The sequence below is a fragment of the Ziziphus jujuba genome, chromosome 2, assembly GCF_031755915.1.
Source record: "Ziziphus jujuba cultivar Dongzao chromosome 2, ASM3175591v1".
NCBI lineage: Eukaryota > Viridiplantae > Streptophyta > Magnoliopsida > Rosales > Rhamnaceae > Ziziphus > Ziziphus jujuba.
In genome coordinates, this window is record NC_083380.1 from 11,157,170 (window position 1) to 11,181,850 (window position 24,681).

Here is a 24,681-nt window from a genome sequence, read left to right on the forward strand (position 1 = left end):
AGTCACTGATGATTATTATTATATGGATTATTGCAAAGGGATTTTACTGTACCACTTTGTATGTTTACTTATTAAACATATATTTAAGAAGTAGCATCGTACATGTAATCATAATAAATAATTTTAAAAATAATATATAATAATTAATTATATTTAAATCTAATAATAACATATAAAATAATTTATTACTAACTATTTTACTATTATATATAATTTAGATAATATACATATAAATATATAATATTATAAATAATAATATTTAAGCTTTGATATTATTATATATTACATATACATTTATGTAATGAATTTTAAATTATATTATATATATTACTTGTTATAAAAATATTTTAAAATAATATAAAATAGTAAATTAAAAATAAATAAAAATTAGATATATTTAAACAAAATAATAATAATAATATGTAACAAAATTTTAAGAAAAAAATATTTATCCATTAAAACCATTTCAATACTAGCACTATTAATTTCTAATTTATTATCAAAGCTCGAAACCTTCCAAAGTTTTAGAATTTAAACTTTCAATGTTCATTGTGTTTCGGTAGCATTGATCTGGTTGATAAAATCAACTTATATAGCCATATTTGAAAACTTATTTAAAAAATTTATTATTACTAAATATATTTGGATCTTAATTTTATTTTTTTCAATCTATATCGTAAAAATTTGAAAAGAATAAAATGTTTAACATTTATATATAATATTATTCAGTTATAGAATTTATATTCAAAAGTATTTATCTATTTTATTTTTTTCATCTATAGAATTCAAATTCAAATTCAAACATATTTATATAATGTTTTCTATCTATATAATTCAAATTCAAATTTAAATGTATTTTTGGCTTCATTGCAATAATTAATTTTTTTATATTAAATACTTATAATATAATTTAATTATATTCATTATTATTATGATTTGCCTAATGAAAACTTCTTTACTTTACGAGATAATTTATTTATGGTTACATGTATTTTAATAAAATTAAAATAAAAAGATAAATTATATTATTGAAATATATATGTTTTGATATTGGAACTCCATTTATTATATATCCATATATGTATATGTATTAGTTTATAAAATCTAATTATTAATTACCACTTATAACATCTTTTTATTTTACAATAAATAAATATAACAAATCAACAAAAATATTAATGCATAAATTATAAATCTTTTTTTCTTTTTTTATTCTTATAAATAATTAATTTCTCTGTATTAATGAAAAACCAAATATATTTGACTTATTTAGTAAACAAAATAAAATCAAAAAAATTATTTTAAATACAAAATATACTTTGTCATATTTAACAATTATATTTTGAAAGGGAAATCTCAAATTTTTTCTATTAACAAAATAAAATTATATTATTTATGTAATTTTTTGTGTCCAAACTAACATATTAAATCTTTCTTCTTTATTTTTTTTTTCACTTTTTCTCTTCTTTGTATTTTTTTTTAACACCTTTTTCTACTATTTTTTAAGCATCTTTTTCTTTTTTGATTTCTCTCTCTACTTATAGAGTTATAATACTTTCAATAAAACATGATTTTGAATTTTAATTTTTTTAATTTAATTTTTTACTTTTAAATTTTGATTCTTGAAATTTATATTTTGAAATATAAATTTAAAATATATCTTTATCTCTCCATCAAAATAAAAATTTCAAATATATTTTATTTTTCCATATAAAATATTTAATTTGATTAGATAAATAATTCATTTTAAATGGAATAATTGTATCCCCATAAATCTTTTTTGTTATTTAATATATATTTTTAATTTTAGGGATCTTTCTTTTATATATATTCTAAAATGTTTTTAATAAAACAATTATTTTCATTAAAGTTTACAGCTTATTATTTCTATTTACAATTTTTTGTACCATATATAGAATATTTTGCCTTGTAGATATTAGTTAAATCTTTTATAAATATGTATTTTATGATTAATAAAAATCATGTTTTAATATATTTTTTTGAAAAATCTTCAATTGCCTTTTATATTGACATTAAAATTATAGATAATTATCAAATTTTCAATTTAAATTTAAATTTAACATATATCATTATCGTTCAAGTTTATTCTTTTCTATATTCAAGAATAATAATAATATAATTATAAAAATAATTAGATAGTAGAATAATCATTTAATAATATTATCATTAATAGTAGAATAATTATTTAATAATATTATCATCTTTGTTAATAAAATAAATTAATACAGTATAGCAATTAAGATTTGAGACTGAATAAAATTATCAAAATCAACTCAGTAATCAAATTGATGGTTATAAGTGTTATATAATTTTCATTACATTGTATAGTTATCAAAAAAATTTATATTATAATAAACCCTAAACCTAAAATCTAAAAATATTCAATTATACTTTTAAATACGAATTCTACATTGTAAATAATCGAAATCATCTATTACAGTTATACTTTCCGTGCGATGCATGGTTATATTATCAAAATAATATATGGCAATTATATGTTGTGTATCGCACAAGTATGTATCTAATATGTTTTCATGATTTATATTTGAAGACTGTTTTTGTTACTGAGTGTTACAGTAGATCGACGTTTAAATATCAACTATTAATTGAATGCATATAAATTAATTTTTATTTTTAAAACTAAAATTTTATATGAGAAATTTAATTTTTTGTATAAATTTATTAATAATTGACACATAGAAATAAGTTATGATTCATGTTTGAATATTAAGACACAACAAAGAGGAAATTAAATTTTGCAAAAAGAAAAAAAGGAATAAATTATTTTTTTAACTTTATTATTATTAGTTAAGATCAAATTTGAAAATTATAAACTGTAGTAATAGAAAATAGTATGAATTTTTGAAATTTAAATTTATTTCCTCTTCTATAATAGATATTAATGTTTGAAATAAAAATATTGACAACAATACACGTACTTTACATTTTACATCCTATTATTTTTTTTAATTAAAAAAAAAAAAAAACATTTTGCATCCTCAACTTTTGAAAAGCTTGCATCAATCGGCTTTCAAATTTCTGTCAAAAACTTGATGTGAAGAAGTATGTGCATAGCACATGACCATAATACAGGGGGGAAACGACACTGTTCTTTCTCTCTTCTCTCTTCTCTTCCCAGGAATTTTGAAAACTCTGACATTGATAAAAACATTACCAAAAAATGAAAACTTAAACACAATATTCAGCAGTAGACAATCAAAATTTCAGATTCTATAATTCACAGATCAAAATGAGTTTCCATAAAAGGAGACCAACAACAAAAGAACAACACTTGGTACTTTTCACACATCCATTTTCAGAACCCAAATTCAGAACTACATAAAAACCATATCAAAGTTGAGAAATTTAAAGATAAAAACATTTCTAAGACGATCTAAATGTATATGTGTACATATATACCTTTGGAGATTGCATTGCCTAGGCTTCCATTATGAACACCAATTGAACTGCTCATGGATCAGAGAATAAGAACCAGATTTATAAATTGGATACGAATCGTCTTTCATCCAATTCCCATCAAATAAATCACAATTCTTCAATGATTCAATCAAATCACCATCCCATGCTTAATTGACACTCCTGGCTTAGTCTCATTCCTCTGTTTCTTAGATAGCAAAGTTATAGAATTTTTTTTTTTTTTTTTTCAACAAACGAGAATATGAAGCTTTATAATTTGATGCTGCAATTTTCTATGCAACCTTTTTTTCATCCTTGCCAAAATTATGAAAACTAAATATATGCAAATATATTTTACATATTTAATTTATTTGATTTATTTGATAAATAAAATAAAATAAAATATTTTATTTATTTTAAATTTATTTTTGAAGGTAAGTTAATAAATAAATAAATAATAAAATAAAATAAAATAAATAATTTTGGAGGAAATTTAAAAAATATATATATATGGACACGTGGCACATATATATATATATATATATATATATATATATATATATATATATATATATATATATATATATATATATATATATAGATTTTTTTATGCAAATTATAAACTAATACATCAAAAATATATATATATATATATAGAATAATTATTTGGTGCTGACCATATTCAAAATTGATTTTTTTTTTTTTAAATATCGATTTTATTATATATATGTATATAATATATGCAGTAAAATATATATATATATATATATGAACCAGTCCAAGTACAAACATAATACGATAACGAAGATCAAGAGAATGGAAAGGAGTTGAAAACAGAGAGAGAGAGAGAGTTATGGATGTGGGCTTGAGCTCCACATTCTACATGGCTGAACTTTTAATGGGCCGATCCACATATGCATTGGATCTAGGATGGGCTTGTAGTCTAAATCATTAAAATTATCTAAGACAGCCTCAGTCACATCAGCGTTGCACGTGCCTGGCGAAGCAACACTTTTCGACTTTTCACCACCGCAAACAGAAAACTCGGAACAAAAAGAAATTTCGAAGACGAAAAGGATTGGAGAGAGAGAAGATATGGGAAAATCCTTTTCGAAGTTTTCTTAAATAAATATTTTTTTAAAAAAATATCTGAGGATTGAAAATTTTATTGAAATTCAATTCGAAATCGATCGTAGGCGGAGGGAAAAATTGACAACAAAAATTCTTTGATCGTTTCAGACCCCCCACAACCTGAGCTGTCTGCGGTCAAAAATGGCCGGCGCCGCCTCGGCGCTTTTCCTGTTGGACATCAAAGGCCGTGTTTTGATCTGGCGCGATTATCGAGGCGATGTTCCAGCTTCTCAGGCTGAGCGATTCTTCACCAAGCTTATTGAGAAAGAGGTTTCACTTTTTCTTTTTCTTTTTTTTTTTTTTTTTCTTTTTGTTTCTCGCTCTGTTTTCTCTGCGTTTCTCAGTTTCTCTTTCATTGGTAATAGGGTGATCCGCAGTATCAGGATCCGGTAGTATACGAAAATGGAGTAACCTACATGTTCATACAACACAGCAATGTATATCTGATGGTTGCTTCGCGACAGAACTGTAATGCTGCGAGCCTTTTGCTCTTTCTTCACCGTGCTGTCGATGTACCTACCGCTATTTTAAGCTCGTTTTCTAGTTTTTTTTTTTTTTTTTTTTTTTGGGTGTTTGCGATTGTAAATTTTCAAATTTTGATTTTGTTCTTTTCAATTTGCGCGCGCAGGTGTTTAAGCACTATTTCGAAGAGTTGGAAGAGGAATCGCTGAGAGATAATTTTGTTGTCGTGGTAAGTTCTATGTCTTATCAGATTGAGAAAAAATAATAATGATGATGATGATGATAACGTTATTTTTTGGATTAGAATAGTGTTTTTGTGAAATGTTTTTGGAATTATTTTTGGCAGTATGAATTACTTGATGAGATAATGGATTTTGGTTTTCCTCAATATACTGAGGCCAAGATTCTTAGCGAGTTCATCAAAACCGATGCTTACAGGATGGAGGTTACGCAACGCCCTCCCATGGCTGTTACCAATGCAGTTTCTTGGCGCAGCGAAGGGATTAGATACAAGAAAAACGAAGTTGGTTCCATTCATTCCCTGTCCCTGTCCCTGTTCTGTTTTTTATTTATTTATTGCTGCATTTTATGAAGTTTCTTTCCATTTTTAGGTGTTCTTGGATGTGGTGGAAAGTGTGAATATACTTGTCAACAGCAATGGACAAATAATACGTTCAGATGTTGTTGGGGCTCTAAAGATGAGAACATATTTGAGGTGCATGATTTATCTGCTTTTCTTAAGACTTTGTTTAGATTTGTAATGAAAGTAACAAAGCATATCTTATTCTGATTTGGTTATTTCTTATGTGCCTGTTTTAATTTTAGCATTAGGACACCAACTGAAGGAAGTAGCAGTTGCATCTCCTTTGTCACCATGTAAATTGAGATGGGTGTGAACCATTAGTATGTAAAGAATAAGGATTTGGAAAAATACAATTTTATCCCATTTAGTAGTAGCAGGACCATTTTTCAAGTAAGAAAGTAGTAACAATGATTTGTTACTAGGAATTAGTTATCATTGGTTTTGCAGCTTAACGAAATTTTATGAGGCGTAGATTGACTAGTTCTGCACTAGCTATTTATTATTGGATATAAAAAAATAATAATAATAAAAAAAATTGTTGTACTGTGCATAAAGCAATATAAATAAGAAAACATTTTTGTTTTGCAATTTTCTTGAAGTCAAATCTTTTCCATTTTCCTTCGGTAATGTCTTGTTTTGACATTGTATTTGTTATCTGACATCTGTAGTGGGAGGTGATTTGGCAGATTTCTGGTTCGAAGTTTTGTGTTCTTTTTCTCACAAATAAATTTTGTAGCTTCACTTGGTTTGTGATTCACTTGTTGTAATAGGTATCTTTGAACTAACTTGCTTCATCGGTTGTAGTGGTATGCCTGAGTGTAAGCTTGGGCTAAATGATCGATTGCTATTGGAGGCTCAAGGTAGGACAGCAAAAGGAAAAGCCATTGATCTGGATGATATTAAGTTCCATCAGTATGTTGCCTTGTCTTGCTATTTTTATTTCTTTGCTTCAAGATTTAACTTTTCTTTCCTTATTCATAATAGACTGCTAATATATTCTTAAGCCCAAGATTTTGAGATTGTTATCACTCCCTTCACCTTCTTAGGTGTGTACGCCTGGCTCGATTTGAAAATGATCGAACTATATCCTTCATACCTCCTGATGGAGCGTTTGATCTTATGACGTACAGACTTAGTACTCAGGTTATTTTCATATTTATCTCTTTTATTCACCATTTTTTATTTTTTTATTTATAAATTTTATGTTGCAATGCATATTGTTCTGATACATTTGGTGGCTAAGAGGCCATCCATGTTTGCTTAACTATTTTATTCAAACCTAAACCAGACAAGACTAATTTTATTATGGTTTCAGGTAAAACCTCTAATCTGGGTGGAAGCACAAGTTGAAAAGCATTCTAGAAGTCGTGTTGAAATTATGATTAAAGCAAGGAGCCAGTATAAGGAGCGCAGGTGAGTTTGTTACTTTCTTTTTATTGCCTCTCTTTTGCCTAAAAGTTTACATCCTTCTAAAGTTCTGATAGTAGAAGTGAAAATGGAATTTGACTCCAGATTTGATATCATGTGTAAAATCATTCTTGAGAATTGTTTTGTTCATTACCAGAAGATGAATTCAACCCTTTTGTGTCAACTGTATCCAGAGGGTAATGATGGCCATTCTTAGATTGAGAAAAAGTTTTAGAAAGTGAAAATAACATTTTCCAGTGGTTATATCCTCCCTTTTGTGTTGTGTGTGACTCCACTCTAAAAGAATGGCTGAGAGCTCTAACTGGCAACTTATGACAGCCTAAGAAAATCACCTGATTTTATTACCTTTTAGAATTCATCTGTGAGGGCTGTTATTAGGATTTCTCACTTGAAGCTCCATTTTCTGGTACAGCACTGCAACAAACGTTATCATTGAATTGCCTGTTCCTTCCGATGCTACAAATCCTAGCATCCGGACATCAATGGGGTCTGCTTCTTATGCTCCTGAAAGTGATGCCCTGGTCTGGAAAATAAAATCTTTTCCTGGTAATAAGGTAGGATTTTGTTTAAGAGTTCCATATATTTTACCCATATGCATTAGAGATTGGAAAGTCATTTTTGTGCATTAAACTATGTAGGAGTATATGTTGAGGGCTGAGTTTCTTCTTCCTAGTATAACTGCTGAAGATGCAGATCCTGAGAGAAAACCTCCTATACGTGTCAAGTTTGAAATACCATATTTTACTGTCTCAGGAATTCAGGTATGTGTATCTTATTCCTATTATTAGGATATGCTTAATCTCTCTTTTTTTTTTTTTTTTCCTCCCTCTTTTTGTCCTTTGGGCAATCATTTTGCTGCTCTTGCCTCCATTTAATGGAGACCTATAAGAAGATTCCGGCGGTGTTATTCTAGTTATTGGCATGAACCAATGTAACTAGGGAGACTGATTTTTGAAGTTGGAATTTTCGGATAGATGCGGCTGTACAAGCCTGATGAGGTCTAAATTTATAAATGCATTAAATCTAGAAGTAGAAGTAGAAGTAAGGAAGGAAGCAGTTGAAATATACCAGGAGCGGTTACTAATAGAATTGTTTATATGTTTTCTAAATCCGATTCTGTTGAGAGAGAGAGCTTGTGAGGATGTTTTTGGCGGCTGGGATTTGGTAGAGGATGTGTAAATCGGAATACATTTGGATTGTGGTACACAATCATTGTTTGCACTATTGGGATGAAGATAATTCTTGGTAGTATAATTGACAAAGATAATAGGTTATTTGTTCCTTTTTGGGTACATATCAATCAAGACCCTGGAAGGACTATTGGGATGAAAACATCTTGAATCAAAATAAACTTTGTGCCATCAATTTTTTTTTTTTTTTTTTTTTTCGCCCCCTTAATCGAAGTCTCTAGTGGATTACTGGTTTCTTCTCAAAGGGTATCTCTTATGATGAATGTTGTTAAGCTGGAATGTGAAATCAAAGTAGGCCAGCATTTGGCATCCAATAAGTCTTGGACTATTTTGGTCGGATGGTTAAATTGTAAAAGAGTTGATTACGAAATCAAAATAAGAATGCCTTTACTAGCGACCTTGCAGTCAACGGTCCTTTATTACAGTCCTTGAATAACGTTGCTGTACAGGATATTTAATATATATTATATCGTGTAGACACCATGAAAATCTGTATTTTTTGTTTTTTAGTATAGATTTTATTAAAGAGCCTGTGGTGCACGAAAATGATATACTCTATCTAGTTTTTTACATTATTATTATTATTATTTTTTTGTAGGTTCGGTATCTTAAAATCATAGAAAAAAGTGGATACCAGGCACTTCCATGGGTGAGATACATAACAATAGCAGGGGAGTATGAACTAAGACTGATGTAAAGGCAATTTGTGTTGCTTCTTTCAATCTCGTAAATATAAATATATATTATAATATTATTACATAATAATGTATATTGCATTCAACATGAGATGTTTCTTTTCAAAATTTTGGTATTATTATTAGTTTTCCATCTCTGATGATATGTTTTTTTTCCATTACTCTGCCTTAATGGCTAAGAAGCAATGAGAATCTTTAATAATGTTGTCATTTTATTCAAATGAGAGTCTGAACCCTTTATTATTTATTATCATTATTATCGGATTTGGGTGAAGTCTGGCCCCTCAAGAGTGAAATTTTATGTGTGTGTTAGAACGCTTCAACTGCAGGTGATCCCCAACAGCAAAACGAAATTAAAAAAGAAAAAAAAGAAAGAAAGAAAGAAAGAAAAAAGAAGAAAAAAGAAAAAAACCTCAGATTATTTGCACACCATCCTTAATAAATAAAATTGTTAAAAAAAAAAATTAATAAAGTTGATATATAGACAACTGAGAATTTCTTACACTTCTACTGGTATATAAATTTAGTTGGTTCGATAATTTAACAGTGTTGATTCCATTATTTCTTTTTCTTTTTTATTTTTGTTCTCTTACTTCTAATTATTACATTGTTAAAGAAGCGCTGCCAGATTTTAGTCCAACCAACATTTTGTGTCCATTTCTAACGACAAGAAAATTAGCAGATAAAAGCATGATTTTAATACTTTTAATTAAACAAATTGTGCACCAAATAGTCTTAAAGTTGGGCTGGAATTATCTCCGTTTTCAATTTTAGTAATTTTTCACCTTCTGGAATGATATAGACTCACAGTAATTTTTTTTATTTTCTTAACCTGGTTGGAGATTGGTTTTGTCTAAAGAATCCTTTTGCTTCTTTACAACCCTTTATGTTTCTCCATTATTACAAATTTAAATTTTCTATAGTTAAATACATTTTACCAACTACTTTGTATGATTTATTATTTCTACTGAAATAATTTATAAACCATGTGATTTCAAATGAAAATATTATTATCATTTTAAACAATTAAAAAAAATGTTATAAATCATATGATTTCACGTGAAAATTAAGATAGACGTTCTAAACTATGTGATTTTATATAAAAAAACTATCTATTTAAACAATTTATTATTATTTTATCATTTAAAAGATACTTTAGGTTTGAAAAACATTATCTATTCAAACAATTTTCTTGTTGCTTTATCAGTTAAAAGATGCTTTCGGTTTGAATCATGTGATTTTACATGAAAAGATGTGAAAAATTCTCGCCGATTCAAATAATTTGTTGTCGTTCACTCAAAAAAAAGATCCGTTATATATGACCATATAATTTTACGTGAAAAGATTCTTATCGATTGAAACAATTTTGTGTCGTTTGCAATAAACTACTGTTTTGATATATGGTTTACTAACCTAATTAAAAGATGTCATATAGATAACGTAGATTCACGTGAAAAAATCTATTTTAATTTAAATAAATTCTAATTTCTTCATCGATGTTATCACCAATATCTACTATAAATACCATCAACCTTTCATCTCAAAATGCAAAACAAAATTTTCATTTCATTTTCTAAATTTTGTTAAAATGTTTGAAGATTTGGATCCCGGGTGGCAGTTAGAATCACCCTGGGAATGCTTATTTTCTCATGAAAATGGGTGGTACGGGAAAAGAGACCTTGAAGAGGGATGTTCTGCAGTTCAGTTAGAACTGTCTATGAACTTAGGCCTCTCAATTGCATTCCAAGTAATTCTTTCAAATTCTTTCTTAGCATGCGTTTTTTTATTTCTTTGATTACATGTTATACCATATTTAGAATTGTATTCTTTAATTTACATGGAAAAGAAAAGCCAGAAAAGCAAATAAAAGTTCTCCTAGTATCAACGTTAATTTTAAAGGTCTTCCTCTTTTCACCAAATCCAGATTGCATTTTTCTTTGTACAAGTTCAAATCCAATTCTGTTTTTCTATTCTTTTCTAATTTCGTTTTTTTCTGAATTTGAGTGCAAATGTTGGATATCTAAAACGTTTCCTATTAGACTTTTGCTTCTCATTTTATATTTACATATATATATATATATATATAGATATATTTTCTTATTTTGGGCTGAAAGTAATTGTTTTCTGTTTGTTAATTTGCAGCCATTTTCTTCCCTATGTCACGGTCTTGCAATTGAGCTGCTAGTGATAACTTTTCTCTTCAAATCCACAACCTAATTCGCATCAACTTTAGGTAATTATGAGTTTTCCACAAACTGCTTCTAAAATTTTCATTATCTATGACATACTTGTAATTTATTGTGGTAAAAAGATGTAAGGTTGCAAACATATCTCTCTCTCTCTCTCTCTATATATATATATATAGATAGGTAGTCATACAAATTTTACTTACCAAAAAATTGATGGGTTTTATTCATTTGTTGTCTTTTCATTTATACCATAAGGTTTTTAAAGCACATAAATTTTGATCTGAACTTGCTTAGGTTGCGGTGATCTTGGAGAAGGAGTGCTCCAGAAAATTTCAGGATTTGAGTGAAGAATTCTTGCGGTGTAAATGTGAGAATACCTGAATATTGGATGGATTACTCTGTCTCTTTTGAGCTTTCCATGTGAATTGACTGATTGGGAAGAAGATGATCAATAAAATGAACTTCTTCTTCTTCACTTTATTAAGTTGGTTCCCTCCTCAAGTTAATTCACAAACTGGAAGATTTCGAAGCTTCTCAAGGATCAAAGAACGTGCAGTTTCCATGATGCATGAAAGAGTTGATGTTGAATCTTTCCATCATGAATGTATAAATTACAAGATGTTAGACAAATGTAGTTAATTAACAATGTCAATTACTTATTTTTCTACTATGTAAGACAAATGTAGTCAATTAACAATGTCAATTACTTACTTTTCTACTTTGTAAGTGATGGAGACACGAATGTTTTAGAATTATATGGAATTTACTTGGAAATTAAGTTTAGTTTAATTCTCAATGATCTTATTATCAAATATGGTTAGTTCAATTAGGAAGCTACTCGTACACAATGTAACAGTAGAAAATTATTATAAATCATAAAAAAATAAAAATAAATAAAAATTGATGTGTTTTTTAAGTTATTTAATTTCTGACAATGTTAAATTTTGAAAGACTTTATGAAGTATTCATAGTTGTTATTAACAAAACGTTGGATTTGTTCAATTTCTATACTTTCTAATTCACGTGAGTTCCTGTGAGAGATGTCGTTTAATTTTCAAAAAACTTTAATGCAAATGAATTATAACATCCTTTTTAGTTATTTAATTTCAAAAAAAAAAAAAACGTGTAAATTGCAAATGGTTGTTAAAAGAAAGCAACAAAAAAAAAAAAAAGTAAATAAATAAATGAAATAAAATAAAATAAAAGAAGAAGAAAGAGTCAAGTAAATGACCCTTTCTTTTAGGTAGTTCTGTAACTATTCAAGTTATTTCACATGAAAATATTATATTATCCATGTGATTATGAGAATAAACTGATAGTGCCAATAACAAGCACTGTTTGACTATTAATATTCTTATTTTAAGTAGTAACAAAGATTTAGCTTATTAGAAAATTTAATTTTAAAAAACTTTGGTGTGTGTGAATACAAATTGTTGTAATTTAGATAAATGTAATTCATATTTTGCTTGGGTTTTTTGTACTTTGTAACTAATTCATGTTAGTTTACGTGAAAAGATCCATTCAACTATTAATCTTAATTCATGACGTATATTTTCTCACATTATTTAGTTTCAGAAAACTTTTATCAGTCGAATTGCTAATATTGTCCAACTTTATGAAAAAATTTGTTTAAAATCATTTTAGAGCATGAATTAAGATAAGTATCGTGGTCATTTTGCCCCCTTTTTTCTTATTATTATTATTATAATTTTATTTATTTATTTATTTTTTTGCTTAATGCCCGATTTATATACTTAACAACTAATTCATGTGAATTATTAAGATGTTATTTAAAAAAAAAAAATTGAATTTTTTATTTACTAATTCACTTGCATTCACAATGAAATATTTGTTTTTCTTTCTTAAACCACTTTAAACATATGAATTAAGACAAATATAGTTATTGTTTTACTTTATTTATGTATTTTACAACTGATTCAAGGTGAGTTCACAAGAATTATTCAGATAAGTGTAATTAATATTTTCTCGAATTTTGTATTTTGCAATTAATTTACATTAACTCAAAAAGATTTAATTCACCTTCAAAAACATCTTTTAACATTTGTATTATGATAATTGCAGTTATTTTTTCACTTGATTTGTGTGTTTTACTCGATTTATGCATCTTACTACTCATTTATGTGAATTTACGTAAACACGTTCATTTCACATTCAAGGGCTTCTTTAACACCTGAATTAAAACTGGTATAGTTATTATTTTATTCGATTTGTGTATTTTACAGCTATTCACCTGAATTCATTAAAAAAAAAAAACTTATTTTATTTTTAAAAACTTTTTTTAACAACTAAATTAAGATTAGTGTGGTATTGTTTTACTTGATTTGTGTACTTTACAGTTTATTCATATGAGATCATGTGAAAATATTAATTTTATTTTGAAAAACTTTAATGTCCAAATTAAAGCCAATGTAGTTATCGATTTTCTTAATTTGTGTAAACTTTACAGCTAATTCATGTGAATTCATGATGATAAATATTTGTTTACTTTTAAAAGCTTCTCTTAACGCTTAAATTAAAATTAGTATAATTCATGTGAAAAGATTCGTTTCACTTTCAAAAACTTTTTTAACGCTTGAAGTAAAACTAGTGTAGTTATCATTTTACTCAAATTGTATACTTATAGTTAGTTTCATATGAATTCACGTGAAAGATTGGAATCAGTTTTAAAAAATTTTTTAACGTATGAATTAAGACAGAAATAATTATTATTTTTCTTGATTTGTGTACTTTATAGTTTTTTAACGCTTAAATTAAAACTAGTGTAGTTACCATTTTACTCAAATTGTATACTTATAGTTAGTTTCACATGAATTCACGTAAAAGATTCGAGTCAGTTTTAAAAGTTTTTTTAACATATGAATCAAGATAGAAATAATTATTATTTTTTTTGATTTGTGTACTTTATAGTTTTTTAACGCTTAAATTAAAATTAGTGTAGTTACCATTTTACTCAATCTGTATACTTATAGTTATTTCACATGAATTCACGTAAAAGATTTAAGTCGGTTTCAAAAGTTTCAAGAGAGATATTATTATTATTTTACTTGATTTGTATACTTTACAGTTGACTCATGTAAGTGCACGTGAAAAAGATTTTTTTGAATTCCAACACATTATAATAGAGTCATCAATTTTGTCACCACAATTTGCTATAAATGCCATCTTGATCTCCTAAGCAAAAATACACGAAAATTTTTTACAAAAATACACAAAAAGATGTTATGTAAGTTCAAGTTCTTCAAAATGCATAGAATAAGTAGCATAAGATTCAAGTTCTTTAGAATGCATAGAATTGGATATATAAGTTTGAAGTTCTTAAGTTCAAATTTCTTTCATTCATTAAAACTGCTCAAGATAGTCATTTCCCACATAAAAATGGGTAGCATGGGAAAAATCGAGACGGAAAGGATGCTTTCAGCGATGAAAGCATCATGGAGCTCGTCCTCCTTCATGGCATAGAGGTAAATTTTTCTAACTTTGAAATCATTTTGATGATCAAGTGATCAATTTTATTTTTTTAAAAGGTAAAAGTGACCAATTTTATTATGTATGGAAATAAATCTGGATTCTTTGTTCGATTTTGATGAAGCAAAGTCTGAGACAATTTTTTCAATTTTTAAACCACTATAATCTAGTTTTACTGTCTTAAGAAGATTATATCATGTTTGATGTAATTGTTCTTTAAAATTATGCTTGCATGTACTAATTGCTTTTACAGTTTTTATAACAATGAAAACTACACAAAAAATCTCCAAAAATGTTATGAAATCCTCCTCCGTGATTTCATCAGATTTGGTAGAATATTTTTAAAGTTTTTCTCTCAAACAAGCGAATGGATTAATTTCTTTCTTGGATTGGATTTTTGCCTTTTGTGTTGAGATTGCTACATGGGCTTTGGGCTTTCTTCACCTATTGTCTGTAGCTTAAACCTGAAGAGGGCTTGATCTAAATTACATCATCAGTCAATGGACCAGCCGTCCAACCAAAATTTCTTTTTTCTTGTTTTGTTTTTTTATTTTTAATGTATATAGGTAATCCTTTATTGTTATTTTTTAAAACTTTTAAGCAATGTACAATATATGTATATATATATATATATATATATAAAAAATTTCCCCCTCTTTAAGGATTAAAGATCAAACACAAACTATGATCTCACCAAGTAATTTGGGCTCATGACATCATATCATGATTAATAGATTCAAATCTTCTGTCTCACTAGAATGTATTACTCAAAAAATGGCTGAAGCTAACCAAATTTTTTGGTCGGAGTGTAGCATCTTCCCCTTTGCCCAAGTCCCTCTTAACTCTTCCTACCGAAAGCCTAGAAGAGCTGATGGTCATATAAAGCAAGCTTAATTGTTAGGTAGATTTGGAATTTTCATAAATTTAGCAAGCAATTTTGTGGTTTGGGGAGTTTCTGTGATATTGTTGGAGAGGATATAATTTTTTAGTGTCTCAATTGATGGGTTGGTAGGTGAATCCCATGCATGCCATCTCTAGTTATAAAAACGATAGGGGGAAAAAAGAGAGAGAGCAATTATAGGACATAGCTAGGGCCTAGAGGGGTAAACAAGTCTTATAGCAATTTTTTTGAGATAACATGGCATTGAGTGATTGGCAGAAAAGATATGAGGACAACCAAATCATACACAGACAATTCCATTATTGGGTCCAAGGACGGACGACTTGGCGTCTAGGAAAAACAGTGAAAAGTATGAAATAGCTTGTCGTTTTTGTCATCATTACCTATATCGTAGCTCATCTTCTTAGGATTTTGTCCTAATTTATATATATATATATATATATATATTCAATAACTTTTTTACACATGCTGCATATACTTATTTATTTTCTCCCTACAAAAATAAATAAATACAATAAACCTATAGTAAAACCAAAAAAAAAAAAAAAAAAATCATTATTTAGAAAGGATGTTATAAATTAATTAGATTATGAATAAACATTAATGTTGTATTTTCTATTTTTTTTTTGGGTTTTTTTGTTTTTTTCAGTGCCCTCCCATCCCCACCAACCCAGCTGCCTGGAGGAAATCTCTGGAACTTGTGAGAGAATTGCACAAGAAAGGATTAGCTCAGTGATCATCATGGTTGGACCATAGACAACCTCTTCAAAAACAATCTAAAATTGTCATCCCTATCCAACATGCTTATCCTCACATGCTTTGGTTCAACCCCAAAATGTCTTCCTCCTCTGGTCAGAAGCTTATGCCCTCGAAGAAAACTTTCACAATCTTGCAATTCTCTCTCACATTTCAGCCATGCAAAAGCTACAACAAGGTAAAAAAAAACAAAATAAATAAAGAGATATTGGGTTGGTGTTATTTTATCAAATGTTTGATAAAAAAAAAAAAAAATGCCAGAAACTGATTGGAAATGATTGTTGATTTGGTGGGGTTGGTGTTTGTTATTTTAGTTACCAGGTCGAGGCTCCAAAACCTGGCCATGATAGTGGCAGAAGTCAGGAGGAAAATCAGGCAGGCTGAAAACGCTGCTGGAGTTCACAACCTCCCTGAGTTGCTGCCACCTCTGATCCATGACACGGTAGCTGAACTGGAAGAAAGATTCATTGTACTCCGAGCTTGAGCTGGTTCTGGTTTTTTCGCAGCTGTCCGCTACCACTTTCAAAACCTTAGCTGCTCGGAGTTGTGAATCTTTGGACACGCCAATGGTGTTAAGCTCTATGAACTTGGTCATTTTTCTGGCCACCTGAGGATCTTTCACTAGAGCCCACCTGAAATGGTACCAACACAAAAAAATAAAAAAATAAATAAAAAAAAAGGAAGAAAAATTTCAATACCAAGCGAACTATTGGTCATACATGTACAAAACTTTTATGTAAAGTGCCCTGGCATTCAATTACATGTAATTCATTGGATATATACCCTGAATTACATGTAATCAGATGTAATGCAAAGGGACATCCCATTAGCTCTTGATTACATGTAACTTATGGCATATTTACCCGAATTACATGTAATCAGGCAAATAAAAAGGCATGCATATGTATGTTAATGTAATTCTAATTTCTATGATGATTATGATGATCAGCATACCCAATGCGTGTGCCTGCGTGTCCAGTGGTTTTCGACACGGTGAAGAGGGTCAGGTCATTATCAGCAGGGGAGGAAATTGGTGTATATTGTGGCCAGTAATAAGCAAGGTCATGAATCAATGTGCCTCCAGTTTTGTTCACCATGGAATGCCTGACAAAGCCATCTGGGTTGTTTGGGGATGTGACAAGCTCTATATACGGACTGTCTTGGTTGAAACTCCGAGCGTCACCGGCCCATTTATACAAACCGGACTTCAAGCAATCGGTCATGGAAGGGTAGGACTGCAAAAGAATTTTGTGCAAGAACCATGAAATCAGCTCGTGCAAAGAAACATGAAGATGACACATTATGCAACCACAGTGCCAAGAGTTGGATTTCACGGGTAATTTAAACAAATTGCAAACTAAAACTATTATTTATGTTGTTTTAGATCCTGTTGCTTAATTAGCTTACTTTAAAAGTATAAAATGTGTGAAGCTGAAAATTTTCAAATTTCTTATTATTCTATGCAGTGTTGAGCACATGTATAAAATGCAGTATTCTCCATGAATTCACCTGGTTGGTACAAGAAGGGGGGCAGAGACAATGGTTTTAGTGGTCATCATGAAGAGAGGGAACAATGACAAAAGAAATATAATATTTTGATGGAGAAAGTCAAAGTTTACACCCGCAGCAAATGGGGGAAACAGTAAGTGACAGACAAGGTAATAAATATAATTGCAATGTCATTTAAATGATTTCTTGGCCTTGTTTTTCCCAATGGAGAATTAATGATTTGTCCCCAAAATAGAAAATAAATAAATTAAAAAGAAAGACAAATTTATTAGTTTATTAATCAAAACCCAAAAGACCAAAAAGCCCAAAAATTAGGAGTGTGTATGGGAAATCAGAAGGTCTATATGTTTTAGCTATGCACCCAACATCTTGATTAGTCCTAAATTCATATGATAAGAATGATAAGTTAGTAGAAGTGGGATTTTATTCTTTTTTAGATGTGAACAAGAGCCACCCAGAAAAAAAATGAAAAAATCATGTTATTTGTCATATTGCATGAGAATTTGAGAAAAGTGAAGTGAAAAAGAATGACGCAACCAACTCCATAAAAAATGGTCAGCTTTATTAAAAGCATGTCCACCATGTTTAAGTGATTAAACTAAACAAATACAAATCAATGCATTCATAAATATACCATTTGGTTGGTCTAATCATAATAATGCATTTGACTTTGCAGGGATTTGCTCGCAAGTATGCCATAACGCATTACTTCCCGTATATATTATATACTTAATAAATATCCTAGAACTTGAAAACCATCAAAACATTAAACTATTCTCTTTGTTTTTTTTTCCTCAAAACAAACTGGTACAAACATTTAGACGACAGTACAAACTACTAAGAATAAGAAGAAGAAAATTTGAGAAACTCACCGAGTAGTAAGGAGCAGCAGAAACTACACTCATGGGTTGGGAAGCATTAGCTGGTGAGAGAGCAAAAAGCGCAGCCAAATAGAGCTGAGATGAACCAGTTCCAACCACAATATGCCTACCATCTGTCTCAGCATTACCAACCACTTTGTGCAACCTCACCACTTGCTTTCCAAACTCAGGTTCCAAAAACCAGCACAGATTTTTCACATCTGAGAAGTAACTCATAGATTGCCATCCAGGGATGACAATGGTGGTTCTCTCTCCCATTTGTTTCCAATACTTTTCATACATTGTTGGATCTCCACTGCATTAACCAACATGTTTGGTTTGTAAAAAAAAACATTGAGTAAAGAAGATAATCAAAATAGGGGGATGAGCAAAAAAGAAGAGGGAAAAGAAAAAAAAAAAAGTTTATATATGTATATATATATATATAACAGAAGGATTTTTTGTTTTTTTTTTTTTTTTTTGACGGGAAATAGAATTGTACACACATGGAGGTCGGTATGGGGAAGGTTATTGCAAGGTGTGGTTTATTTCTGTGGGACCCTTTGTTTTTCTGTAATTGGCAGATCAATGATTAGACGTTTGCATATCTTACATCAGATCAACGTCTTCAACATGTGACAAGTGGTTAAAACTTTGGAGATGGGAGTGTGAATGTATTTTTGCTGGACCCATTTAGTGCTAGATCCAGACAATCCCACTTTTTCCCTGTTAGATGTCAAAGTGGAAGCTGGATTTTTTTTTTTTTTTTTTTTTTTAATCCCCCTTTCATAAAAGCTAATTTTTACAATCTGGGGCGGCCAAAAAGTTTTTGTTTTTTTACAGAGCTTGGACAACACATGGCGCACTTCAAAGGCTTTTGAATCCTTCCAAAAGCCATAAGCACAGAAAGGGAGAAGAGAAGAGGGAAAGGAAGTGTTGATGAATGGTAGGGGAGAAAAAAAAAAAAAAAAAAAAAAAAAAAAGCCAAATTGACACCACCCCACAAACTAGTATGCACAAAATTCACAGACCCATTAGTGCCTTGTGCTAACATGCACCTTTGGTTTCTCTACTGCCAGTTTCTAATTTTTTATGTGAGTCGTGTTGAGGTCCACAACTATGGTGCAATCATGGTGTTCGGTCAAATGTCAATGAGAACCACTGATGGTGCATTATATTGCTTAGAATCTTAAGCACTAGCACCTATTCCAACCCTTCAACTCGGGAACAGAGAAATGACAAAAAAACAGTCATCAAGTACGAAGAGAAGAGAGGAGTGCGTGTTTTTCCAACTAACATACACCATGGCAAATCTCAATCAACACAAAAAAAAAAGGACCTGTCTTTTTCTACTCTGAAATAATACAAAACCATCAGTGTGTACCGGGAACTGGGATAAACGTAAGCCCAATTGTGCACGTTAGGGAATACCAATCCTTCTCCATCAGGAAATCAGAGTCAGCACAGTGAAGAACGGAAAAAAATAAAAAAAGCCAAGTAGAGGGGAAAAAAAAAAAAATTGTGTTATTGATTGGAGGTCTGGGCAAATATCAGTGACATCATGTGTGTTTTCTTACCTATTATTGAAACCCCTCTTAGATATTTGAGATGCCATCACTGCTTACCTAACTTGGCCCATGCTAGAATAGTAAGAATTAGTTTTTGTAACTTAGAGCGACAATTATGCCCTTTGGTTTTGAAAATTAAAAATTAAAAAAAAAAAGATTAAAAAAAAAAATGAGAGAATAGTGACTTCCTTTACCACCTCACAAGGGTGAAAACAGCCTGACATTATTGACACAGGGTCGTGGATGAGATATTATTCAGCAAAAAGCTCATTTGAGGTCAGTGATAAATCTCAGAAAAAAGCTCAAATGGAGTTACTTTGAAATTAATAAAGAATTCAGTTGTTTCTTTTTTTTTTTTTTTTTTTTAATGAACTTACTGGTCCAGGTTGATAATTCTTTCACCGCCGTCTTCAATCTCTGCAAGACTAATAGTAGCTGAAGAAGAGGAAGTTGACAAAGACTGAATGGTTTTCTGGTTTACATCAGCTTCTTTTTGATACCCACTGTCCGCCGTTAAAGAAGCTTTCTGTTCCTCAGTGGAAACGCCAACAGGTACCTGCTTTTCACTTTGGTAAAAGACCTTCAAAATCAAACTCACATTCAGAGCTACTGACAGCACAAACAAGTTTTTCAATGAGAAAATTGTGGTAATCTTAGCCATCTCTCAAGAACAGCAAAAAGAGATAGAAAGAAAACAGAGGAAAACTGAGAGCAGTGTTTAAGGAGTAAACTACCACTTTGAAGGCTTTACTTAGTGAATGCGAAAAGATGAAGAACCAAACTGGGAATTTATAGCAAAACCCAGAAGATGAAAACAAAAAATTTTGATTGCCAAATGGATGTTGAAAAGTAAATGCATGCAAGAACAGGTTTGGTACGGAGTGATTTGAATCTTCCAAGTGACGTGTTATGGAGCATAAATCGATGAAAACGTTTCCTGACTGAAAGAAACCAGATTTTTTGGAAGACTTTAAAGATGGTTTGGCAAATTTGGAAGGACGCTGAAAAAACCCAAAAAATAAAAAAATAAAAAAAATTGAATGGTTGAAAATTCTCTGCTTTTTTTCTCTGGGATTCTAGAGCCTCTCTGTGCATGTAGGTGCAGGGGTTATAGTGTTCTGAAATCCAGCCCCTTTAACTCTGATAACATAGAACGTTTTTATTAACAATAAAAATGTTTCATTATTTCATTTATTTTTTCGGATAGATATTGGAAACAAAAAAAAATGGGATAATAGTAGATTTAGTAGAAATAAGTACTTTTTTGAAATATCAAATACCACCACCACCATGTTATTTCATAAAAACTCTTTTTTTTTCTTTTTCTTTTTTTTTTTGTGAGATTCAGAGAAAATACTAAAGATTCATCCTAATAGTGCAATATTGCATTGCCATTTGACTGTAAAATAGCTAACAAAAAAATAAATAAATAAACCCAAGAAAAGAAAAAGAAAAAGAAAAGAACTATTTTTTGACGAGACTGAGGAGGAGAGGCTAATTTTGCTTGAAGTGGGTTTGTTTGTAGCATCCTCGGAGACACATCCGACAGGAGATTTTCTCAGGAATCAAGAAATCCCATTACGATTTTTCCGGGAAAATCGCCGTTTTCCGATGCTAGATCTCTAAAACAATACAGACCCACTAAAAGCGTAGTTAGATTTACTGTTCCATTTTAGCAATAAAACAAATTATGCATATAAAAAGAAAAAAAATTGTAATATATATATATATGGGAGTCCGAGAAAAAAAAAAAAAAAAAAAAAAAAAAAAAAAAAGCTGCCCCGGCTGTGTGCTCTGTCTGCAAAATTTTCTTTTTTCATTTTGCTTTTTTTTTCCTCTGAATTTTCAGCTTTTTTTTTTTTTTCCTTGATATTAAACTTTTTTGATTTTCTACTTTTCAGACTTTTTTTTTGGAAAAAAAAAAATTAATAATTCTTTATTGTTTTTGAGTTGTGAACAAACTGAGTTTTGATTTGGACTTAAGAGATAGTGATGGTTAGAGACTGGGAGATTTCCATGATTTTTTATGACTTCATGTTGTGCAGTTGTGTTTTAGTTTTAGGGGCTTCCACTGAAAAGTCGTTTGGTGCTTTCTTCTAAAATTTTTTTTTTCTTTTTTATAGTATTTTTCTTTCTTTAATTGCTTATTATAATTGTTTGACATTCGTTCCTTTTAAATATTGTTTATAGCTCATTTGCTATTTAATCAACTTATGCCATATCATTCATATATATATTAAAAAAAAATTGCTTTAATTCACCATTTATTAAAGTTCTTAACATGGGTATCGTTTGGCCATATAAAACTAAAATATGAGAAAGGAAAATTATTTATGTATCCGTGGGACTTTGAGCCAAGGAATCTATACAACACTCCCCAATAGACTAACATTTGCATGAATCAACTTTCTGTTTCACCATCCATTTGGCAATTCCAAAATTTCTGTAGGTTTTTAGGTAAATCTCCAATGGATGCGTCAGTTAAGATCTCAATTTCAATGATAGAAAGCTGTCAAAATGCCAAATGGTGTTCCATACCCTGTTTCTTCAATACTCTGTTTTTCCTTGACATGTAAATGTTTCTAATTCCCTTTTAGGGAGTTTTCTCGTTGAACACACTACTCTATAACGGTTATTAGTTACATAGTAAACTCAATTATTTATAACTTTGTAAAACATTAAAAGAAAAGCAAGTGTCCTACAAAATACTTACCGTTGATATTAATTGTTTTATTGCACCATATTATGTGAATAACAGTTATATATATTATTTGTATAACGGTTACATATATGTTTTTATTTTGAAAATGAATTTGATTCTAAACACTTATTCAATGATAATTGAGCAAAAAAAGCTGAAAAAAATTATTTGGATATACATTGCTTACAATTTAACATTTGAGGGTAAAGCTACTATGCTTCCCATAGATTCATGGATACTTTGACCAAAATAACCAAAAAAAGAAAGGGAACATAAAATTGCAATTAAAAATTATGGGAGAAAAAGCTTGGCTCCAAGAACAAGTCCATGTTCTTCGAACGATATTGAGCCGAGCATGCACCAGACCTAATTTATCCACTTCACATGTTATTATCAACAATTAAATGTTTAATAAAACATGATTGGATCATGATGCAATTAGTCATAGTTAGTCAATACTTGGTCATGTTTACAAAGTACAAATGAGAACATGCTCCGAATTCAGCCAACCATTTGGTACCAGCTACTTTGGTGACAATGTCTCAATATTATATGATTCTAAAAGATAAATACATTCAATTAGGTTTTGGAAGTTTGCTTTGATCGACAAAGGAAGTCTCAATTCAACACATGACAGAGTTAGGTTTGGGATTGGACAAAACCAGTCCATGTTGTTAATAGCACAAGAATTGACTCTCCCCCAAAATAAAATAAAATAAATTGCCAGAAGGGTTTTGACTCGGTGGGAGTAATATGTTTTGTACGTTTTATCATTAATAAAGTTTTCATGGATTTGCTTAGATATTTAATCTGAAAATATTAAAACAATATGATATTTAGTTTTTTGTTTTTCACAAACTATATGAAAGGAAAAAACACACAAATTCCTATAGTTCAAAAAGCCTGGACCTCTGGTTGATTTAGGGTCCACAAAATCTGCACTATGATAAAGAAAACTTTAGCCCTAGGGGACCATTATTTAATGATATTGAGAGCTCAGTCATGGTAATCTCTTCCGGAGGATTTGAAAACAAACCCTTTTTCCAAAATCACATGGTCATAGGGCTCAGCCTACTGCATTCAAGGACATGTCGTTTTCTGTCCCTGAAAAAATAAAAAAATAAAAATAAATAAAAATAAATAAAAAAATTAAAAAAAAAAAGAAGAAAGAAAAATAAAAAGTGGTCCTATATCTAGGAATGAAAAAATTCTCCATTTTTGTGAAGTTTTGAACCCCACTAGTACATTGGCCTTTCTCAAATTTCTGAAAATTTTCCTTTAGCTTTGTTTTTCCTTTTGGGGAGGAGAGGTGTATTGACCATTGAGGCTAAAGGAGTAGGGACAGGTCTCGTTCAAGTTGCTGCACCAATGACAATGGCAGTTTTTTTAATCTGATAAGGTCCCTACTGGGTAACTGACACTTGTCATATATGACATGGACATGAAATCTTGTTTCAATCTTGACTTGAATTGAAATCGGGCATGTTAATATGCAGGATTGCTATTGTTATTGTGCTAAGTTGTTTATAATAAATGTAAGCCAATAAAATAGTTGTTCACTAACTTGTTTATCAAATGATAATAAATATAAATAAAACGATGGCATTTTGTCGTATCATTTGGTAAAAATTTTTGCATCATTAACATCATTATATTAATTAGATCTCTATCCACATACTCTTGTTGAAAATGATATTGAAATTTGGACACAACGCCCAAAATATTTTCTTCTAGGGCCAAAACCAATCTTGGTTGTGAACTCTAAGCATCTCCTTATTATATTC

General features: G+C 29.7%; 2 protein-coding genes and 2 long non-coding RNA genes across 5 annotated transcripts; 3 read left to right on the forward strand and 1 right to left on the reverse strand.

Moving 5' to 3' along the window:
• Positions 1-4,461: 4,461 nt before the first annotated feature.
• On the forward strand, positions 4,462-9,148 carry LOC107418290 (AP-1 complex subunit mu-2). The gene is made up of 11 exons (XM_016026977.4): positions 4,462-4,839; positions 4,935-5,081; positions 5,198-5,260; positions 5,378-5,554; positions 5,643-5,746; positions 6,419-6,526; positions 6,661-6,757; positions 6,930-7,027; positions 7,455-7,596; positions 7,681-7,803; positions 8,831-9,148. The coding sequence occupies exons 1-11, from the start codon at positions 4,711-4,713 to the stop codon at positions 8,927-8,929; spliced, it is 1,287 nt and encodes a 428-aa protein (XP_015882463.1). The 5' UTR covers positions 4,462-4,710; the 3' UTR covers positions 8,930-9,148.
• Positions 9,149-10,462: 1,314 nt separating this feature from the next.
• Positions 10,463-11,972, forward strand: LOC107418300 (uncharacterized). The gene is made up of 3 exons (XR_001581475.4): positions 10,463-10,674; positions 11,070-11,160; positions 11,411-11,972. It is a non-coding gene; the product is annotated as an uncharacterized LOC107418300 (long non-coding RNA).
• A 3,955-nt stretch (positions 11,973-15,927) lies between these two features.
• On the reverse strand, positions 15,928-21,911 carry LOC107418305 (tryptophan aminotransferase-related protein 2). Of its 2 annotated transcripts, none has more exons than XM_016026992.3 (5): positions 20,574-21,911; positions 18,641-18,944; positions 17,214-17,494; positions 16,578-16,891; positions 15,928-16,427 (listed from the first exon to the last, which is right to left on the reverse strand). In XM_016026992.3, exons 1-5 carry the CDS (start codon positions 20,855-20,857, stop codon positions 16,243-16,245), a joined length of 1,368 nt encoding a protein of 455 aa, XP_015882478.3. In that variant the 5' UTR covers positions 20,858-21,911; the 3' UTR covers positions 15,928-16,242. The 2 variants fall into 2 exon arrangements, with proteins under 2 accessions (XP_015882478.3, XP_048329687.1); XM_048473730.2 differs by lacking the exon at positions 20,574-21,911 and adding an exon at positions 20,206-20,345.
• LOC125422349 (uncharacterized) lies at positions 17,455-18,634 on the forward strand. The gene is made up of 3 exons (XR_007240950.2): positions 17,455-17,595; positions 17,726-17,917; positions 18,445-18,634. It is a non-coding gene; the product is annotated as an uncharacterized LOC125422349 (long non-coding RNA).
• Positions 21,912-24,681: the final 2,770 nt, after the last annotated feature.